Raw genomic sequence first — 7921 nt, 5'->3', positions numbered from 1 at the left:
CACTGGAGTACAGGTAAAGACTGCAACAGGATCACGAGTCGTTGACATAATAAGCCATGGATTCAACATCCACAAATCAACCGGAGTTGTCTTCTTGGACGTGGCCAAAGCCTTTGACAGAGTCTGGCACGAAGGACTACTGCACAAAATTATCAACCTGAAATTCCCAAACTACCTGATTAAGCTGACTGCAAGCTACTTGCGGGAGCGCACATTCCACGTGGCTGTGCGAGAAGAGCTCTCAACAACACGCCCCATCCGTGCAGGCGTGCCGCAGGGATCAGTCCTGGGACCATTCCTGTTAACCTCTTCATGAATGACATCCCCACAGACCTCCACAAGACTCAACTGGCACTCTACGCAGATGATGTGGCAGTCATCTCCCAGTCCTTCAGCGAGAAAGAAGTAGCTAAGAACATCCAGAGAGCACTAGACATGCTATCATCATGCTACAGCGACTGGCAAGTAGGACACAGCTACACTGTTTATCAAAAAGAAGATCAAGGCACACCCGCCAATCAGCCTCAACGGAGAGGCTGTCAAATGGGAGCCAAACAGCTCTTACCTAGGGGTAATCCTAGATAGCAAGTTAAGCTGGGGAAACCACATATAGAAGACTCAACAGAAGGCAACAGCCAAGCTGGCAGCACTGTACCCTCTGCTGAAGACAAGGACCATGCGGACCATGCCCATCCGGAGCAAAGTCAACGTGATCAAGGCGATCATTAGACCCACAATGACATACGCCTCCCCGGTGTGGAGTGGCTGCCACCAACGGCTCAGATCATCTCATCAAAAACTGCAGAACAAGGCGCTGCGGATTGCGTCCAACGCACCACTTCTTACAAGAATAGCGGACCTTCATAGGGAGCGGGGCATCGAGATGTTGGATGAACATCTAAAGAAGCTCAACGAGAAATTCTACAAGGAACTGGACCAGAACTCAAATCCGCTGATCAAGAAGCTTGCTGCGATCTCTGCAAACCCATTTGACCGCTACCCAGGACCCATCACAGCGCTGACCCTGTGAAGCCAACTCAACTGTGGCAAGTAACACAGCTCAAGAAGCTATCTAAAGTGTGCGACAATACTCTCAACAAGAGAACTTGGAGTAATGAGGCTCAAGCCTCGGTATCCAATTTCACCCCTGACAGATTTAATCTGTCAGTCAGAACAGAACAGGAACGGAGTTGGACATAGTTTCTCTGCAGTTTGGAGAGGGAGCATCGCGCAATATGCCTGAAACAGCCAAGTCTGCGCCAGCGGCCAAGAAAGGCTCTAAGAAAGCCGTGACTAAGACCCAGAAGAAGGATGGGAAGAAGCGTAGGAAGAGCAGGAAGGAAAGTTACGCGATCTATGTGTACAAAGTGCTGAAACAGGTTCACCCTGACACCGGCATCTCCTCCAAGGCCATGGGCATCATGAACTCCTTTGTGAACGACATCTTCGAGCGCATCGCAGGGGAATCGTCCCGCCTGGCTCATTACAACAAGCGCTCCACCATCACTTCCCGGGAGATCCAGACCGCTGTGCGCCTGCTGCTCCCGGGAGAGCTGGCCAAACACGCCGTGTCCGAGGGCACCAAGGCTGTCACCAAGTACACCAGCGCCAAGTAACCCTGATCTGATCACCCACCTACAAACACAAAGGCTCTTCTAAGAGCCACCCACCTTACCAATATAAAAGTTATAATTCTCATATTTAATCTGTTCGGGATAAAAGACCAGTATCACATGCAAATTGTGTTCTAATGTACATTGCACTTAATGCACGCTTAATTTTTTTGTTTTGTAGCTCTCATTCTGAGCTGTACTGAAAGATTTGCAGTATATAGCATGGTGATACTTTCTGTAAAGGTGTGCAAAGCATGTGATGGCTGTTTCGCATTTTAGCGCTTCCTACCCAGCCCTGTGTGTGCTATACTTGTATGTTACAATTAACCAGCGGAAGACCCGCAGACAAAGTACAAATCGCAGAGACTCCCATTCAGTTAATCTGCAGTTCTGCCGCATACCACAGGGTGACGCTGCAGTAGGAATTGAATTCGTGCTCACGAAGCGGAATTTGGTATTAATACAATGCGATTATTTTTCCTTATTTATTTTTCGAGCTTCACTAAAATACAGATTATATGTACATGTCTCAGACAGATGGTGCATTAAAGGATGCCCTTAACACTGCTTGGTATATAATACATCTGATATGGGGCATGTTTTAGTGCAGTTTGTGGTTAGTTAGCATACAGACAATGCAATCCGTGTTTGCTGCAAGCGTTAGATACGAGCATACTTATTGGCATATATAAAGTGGGCTTTTTAATCGTTTGTCGAACATGTTTATTCAGTTTACTTTATTTAAAAAAACAAAACAAAAAAAAAAAGGTTTTACTGAGAGCAGCAAGTGATATTTCTCATATTCTTGTGTTGGATTAAATATTTTTAACATTCATTTAGAAATCAGTTAAAGCTGGTAATAGGTTGGGAGGTGTTACATTTAATTAATTGTTACAATGTTCAATCTGTTATCAGGGATTGCAACTTTTAGTATAAAAACAAGACCAAGCAACATTTGTTCCATCAGATTTCAGTAGCAGTTTTAAGTGGTTTTGTGATAATTTGTCAGAACTGTAAATCGCAAATATTTATCACATTCGGTTTTTATCGTATGGCCATAAATATAACCACACATGATGTCATGTGTAAAACACATCGGTTTGGTGGTCTCGGAAGCAAAACAATTCACAAAATGAAGCGAAAGGCACCAAAACATTTCATATCTGCCATTCAAACAGAGACCACACGGTGGCAGTGTTGCTTTGGAAATAACATGTATTCTGGAGACTTGGATTTAACACATGATCTGAATCACAGGTTTCAACTCCAGAGATATTTCTGTGATATGTTTTGTGGCGTCCCTTAAATATAATTGGTGAGTTAAGTCCAAATCAATAGGACTGTGGCACTGCTGCATCATTATTCTTACATTTAGGGTGGAACACCAAATAGCCCGTAAAATAATACAGAAACATTATTTAGTGACATCTGCAAGCAGCAAAATGAACACAGAGCAAAACACATAACTACATATACTAGGGTGGGGGCTGAAACTGCCAAAGATGCCACATTTCCCCATATAATCTATAGAGGGGAAAGGGCAGCAGCACGATCAAAATAAAGGCAGCAAACACAAATGTATAACTTACATTAATAAGAAACACTTGGGTTCTTCCTTCACAATCCCAACAACATGACTTATTGTCAAATGTTGACATGTATTCAATTCCTTTCTCTACTGTATGTCTAAATCCAAGCTCTGTTGATTTCATTCAATGATGACATTTTATTCCAGTCACGTTGTCTTGCATAGTTTGGTTTCCTCGTTCTTAGACCTGTGCCCTTAGTTACCATTACAATCAATGGCCTCTGCCCAAATCAATCATGGCTGCCGAGAACTTTGCCAATCATCACTATGGTGACCAACCCTCTTTTTAAAGCGCATGCGCAGTAAGGACACCATTGCAATACATTACTATGTGTAGCACCTTTACCCCTACCCTCTGTGAGATGGGGTCGCTACCTGTATGTTTCCTAGTGCTGTGTATACCTGTGAAGCAACAGGAGGGCTCTGAGTTGCTCCGCGATGGTGTGGGGAGAATCAGGACAGGCTTTCAGGGTGCTTATTCTCTGTTGGCAGCGCCTCAAGTCAGCGAGGATCCTGTGTCTGCAGGATGGCCCATGCTGACACACCTCTCATCACAAGGCAGTGAATCACACTTTTCGGTGGTTCAATGGATGTATATTGCATATTCCCAGAATTTACAGCAGTCCTCATTCCCTGGAAGGTTACATTAAGGCTTGAGGCTCATCTAGGTTTCCTTCTGGTGCTCCTTCTGTATCCCCTAGTGGTATACAGAGTAGTTGTTATCACTCCACAGGGGACGAAAGAGAAACACAGATTGGCAGTATATATCCTGGGGAATGGGCTTGTAACCCTGCCCCATAACAGGGCAGGTCTGATACTGATAGGCATCATACATTTTCATATGACCCAACCAGTATCCTCCCCCAGGCTGACACCATCAGGCTGTTGCTAGGCCCGCCCCTGGATACAGTAAATATATCCAGGACTGCAATAGCACACTAGGCCCTCATTAGAAAATCTAACCCCTCCGGTGCCTCTCCCGAGCAGGAATTATACTGTTAGGGCCCACGGAATGTAGTAGCGACCGGAGGCTATGCTACATGCGCATGTCCCTGACACCCGGCTTCACTTCGGAACTACACTTCCCATGATCCCCCGTGCACACAAATTTAGTTAGGAGGCTGCACGGTTGTGTGAAAGCAAACGGAGGAGCAAGAGGGGAAGCAGTGGTGGTCATGTATCTAGTGTTGTGAGGAGGGAGTGGACTTGAATTATCACATCATCACCATGACCAGGGCTTGACAAATAACCCAAAAAATCTACTCGCCACTTTGTCCCACCCCCAAACCCGCTTTAAAATAAAATATATAAATAAAATTAATTTAATAAATTCCTGGTAAGAATAACATTCGTTTTTGACATAAGTTTATTTATTGTATTACATTATACTACAATTAGTCCTTGGTGTGTGTGTGCAGCCGCGGGGATTGGGTGAAGCGGGGACCAGGGAGAGAAGGGGGGAACACCCACGCTACCTCTTGCAGCCACGGGTGGGCAGTCAGCCACGGGGACCCGGGGCAGGAGACGGCGAGGGGCAGGAGACAACGAGCAGCAGCACTCCCATTACTTACCCCTGCAGAGAAGGAAGGGCTCCATTCCGCGTCACGCCCTATTGGCCAATCAGCTAGGGGGATTTTTTTTTCAGAGTAAGGGAAAAGTAACTGGCCACCGGTCAATTTCCTTTCGCACCTGGCGAGTGGGCGACCGGGAATGTCGAGCACTGACCATAACCACCACCACCTAATGTTGAGATGGATAATTGAATGGACTAACTAGACAAGACTCTAGACCACCACAGATGCAGCGCGCAGTCCGGTGCAAGAAGTCTCAAATTACAACAAGACATCTAATTTTTGGGTTGCCGGCTGATGATGTCACTCATGCACAGTTCAGGTCTGTATAACTTTCAAATTTCCACTTTAAAGTGGGGAAGCTCTATGCTTTTCCTGTGTGGGTGGGGGGGATGGAGGTTGGGGAGAGGGTGGGGAGAGGGTGGGGGGAGGGTAGGGAGAGGGAGAGAGAGACAGTGTGGGGGGAGGGAGAGTGTAGGGTGGGAGGGAGGAAGAGAATGGGGGAGAGGAAGAGGGTGGGGAGTGGGATGGAGAGGGTGGGGGGAGGTATGGGAAAGAGGGTAGGGGGAGGTTTGGGAGAGATTAGAGAAAAGGTGGATGGGAGGAAGAGGGTGGGGGAGAGGGTGGGGAGAGGGATGGAGAGGGTGGGGGGAGGGTGTGGGAGAGGGTTGAAGAGGGTGGGGGAGAGGGATGGAGAGGGTGGGGGGAGGGTGGGGGAGAGGGATGGAGAGGGTGGGGGGTGGTTTGGGAGAGAGGGTGGGTGGGAGGGAGAGAAAGGTTGGGGGGGGGGAGAGAGTGGGGTTTTTTCTGCGTACAGACATCCATCAGGAACTTCTAGGCCGTCCGGAATCTGAATGATAGTAGGTAGGCAGAGCACAGTCCAATGACATCCAGGGCAGGATTGAAAAACATGAGGAAAAAATCCCAAGCAAACTCCGAAATAGACAGATCAATTTATTAGCAAGCTAATGCCATAGCAGAGACATCACAAACGCACCTACGCGTTTCGTGCAAGGGCACTTTATCAAGGTGTCAGGAATCTGAGTTTGGGCGTCAAGAATTGTATCCAAGATATCGAAGGAGTTGGCCGCAATGATAAATCTTGAGGGAAGGATTGGCTCTGGGACTGCATCGGACTTATCTTCAGACATGAATTGTCGAGATAGAGCATCGGCTTTTAAATTCTTAGTACCAGGAATATAAGAAATTACATAATTAAATATTGAGAAAAAGAGAGCCCATCGAGCTTGACGGGATCCTAGGCGTCGAGCGCCTTCTATGTACAATAAATTCTTGTGGTCAGTAAGAATCAGAATAGGCTTCTCGGTACCTTCAAGGAGATGTCTCCATTCTTGGAGTGCTAGTTTGATAGCCAGCAGTTCTCATTACCAACGTCATAGTTGATCTCGGCAGGGGAGAAATTCTTAGAAAAATAACCACATGGATGCAGCTGATATTGAGAAGAACGTCTTTGAGAGAGCACTGCCCCAGCTCCGATGTCCGAGGCATCAACCTCCAACGTGAAGGGAAGAGAAGTGTCGGGGTGATGCAATATAGGGACGGTGGTAAAAGCTTTTTTAAGGACTTAAACGCAAGACACGCCTCCGGAGGCTAGGAGGTAGGATCGGCATATTTCTTGGTCAAAGCAGTAATAGGAGCAACCAACATGGAGAATGTATGTATAAACTTACGATAATAATTGACAAAGCCAAGAAATCGCTGGATGGCTTTAAGCGAAGTGGGCTTGGACCAATCTACTACCGCCTTCAACTTCTCAGGGTCCATAGTGAATCCTTTCTCTGAAATTATATAACCCAGGAAGGAAGTAGAATTTTGATGAAACTTACATTTCTCCATCTTGGCATAAAGGCGATTCTGGCGAAGACGAGAGAGTACAAGCTTGGTATGATGGATATGTTCCGACAAGGACTTAGAAAAATGAGAATATCATCAAGGTGCACAATGACAAATAAATTGAGAACATGGAAGGGACAAAGGATAAGACTTGCCTTTAGGCAGAACAGCCCCAGGGATCAAATCTATAGGACAATTGAAGGGTCGATGTGGGGGAAGAATTTCAGAACGGATCTTATCAAAAACATCTAGGAATTTGTGGTAAACTTCTGGAAGGGAACTCTTAGAGAGATCCGCAGTCTCCAGGCCGGCAAGAGAGAGAGAATTAGAGGATCATGAAGGAATGTATGGAGCAGACCATCGAACTGGTTGTTGATCAGTCCAGCCAAATACCGGATTGTGTATTTGTAACCAAGGGAGACCCAAGATTACCTGTACGGATGGGGAGTGGATGACATCCAGCGATATTTGAGGATCAGGAGTCAGGATCGCGGTCTCCAGGGAGATAAAGGCTGGCTAGAGCGGACGTCCATCTATGGCTTCAAGTCCTATAGGTGAGGATTTCCTTAGCAGTGGAATCCGATTCTTGGTAGCAAAGTCCTGGTCCACAAAGTTTCCCCCAGACCCAGAGTCGATAAAGACCAAGGCAGAAACATGAAAATCTGTACCCTCCAACATAATAGGTAAAATAATTATCTTTGATAATCTTTTCATAGAAGAGGGGAGAGAAGTAACAGTACCCAATGAGATCCCCTCATACCTAGATGGGCACTGGCGAAGCAGTGTGCGAAACGCGTAGAGTTTTTGGAGAGAATTTGCGCACTGAAGGACTGGCAATCTACTGCTGTTACCAGACCCATTTTGGCTTCTCGCCCTCACTCATGACGCGAAACCGGAAGTAACGCGACGACAGAGACTGATGCGGAACTACACTGTGAGGTGCAAGTGAAGCACCGGGCAGCAGCTCCACACTTCACCACCCTTCTATCGGCGGTTCTCTCCACCACCCATCTTATTTATGGAAAATGTGAGTTTCCTTATCATTTGTGAATAATACATATTTATAGTTCATACAGTATGCACTATTTGTGGTTTCTTTTATTTACATACCAACCACTTCACTGAGAGGTATCCTGACCCCAGCTATACAAAGGGCTCCAGTCAGAGAGAGATGGATCTCTGACATGCAGTAATATAATACGATTTTTGTGAGTTCATTTCCTATATTGATTATCTTTATAGCAGTGATCTACCATCTGCACTATATATATCTTTATTTTTTACATATCACAAGT

General features: G+C 46.1%; 1 protein-coding gene across 1 annotated transcript; it reads left to right on the top strand.

The window, feature by feature from the left end:
- The first annotated feature begins 1226 nt into the window (after nucleotides 1-1226).
- Nucleotides 1227-2006, top strand: LOC142469284 (histone H2B 1.1-like). The gene has a single exon (XM_075576216.1). It carries the CDS (start codon nucleotides 1236-1238, stop codon nucleotides 1614-1616), a length of 381 nt encoding a protein of 126 aa, XP_075432331.1. The 5' UTR covers nucleotides 1227-1235; the 3' UTR covers nucleotides 1617-2006.
- Nucleotides 2007-7921: the final 5915 nt, after the last annotated feature.

The sequence above is a fragment of the Ascaphus truei genome, chromosome 18, assembly GCF_040206685.1.
Source record: "Ascaphus truei isolate aAscTru1 chromosome 18, aAscTru1.hap1, whole genome shotgun sequence".
Classification (NCBI taxonomy): domain Eukaryota; kingdom Metazoa; phylum Chordata; class Amphibia; order Anura; family Ascaphidae; genus Ascaphus; species Ascaphus truei.
Note: the sequence above shows the minus strand (reverse complement) of the source record. Positions and strands in the feature narration are given on the sequence as shown.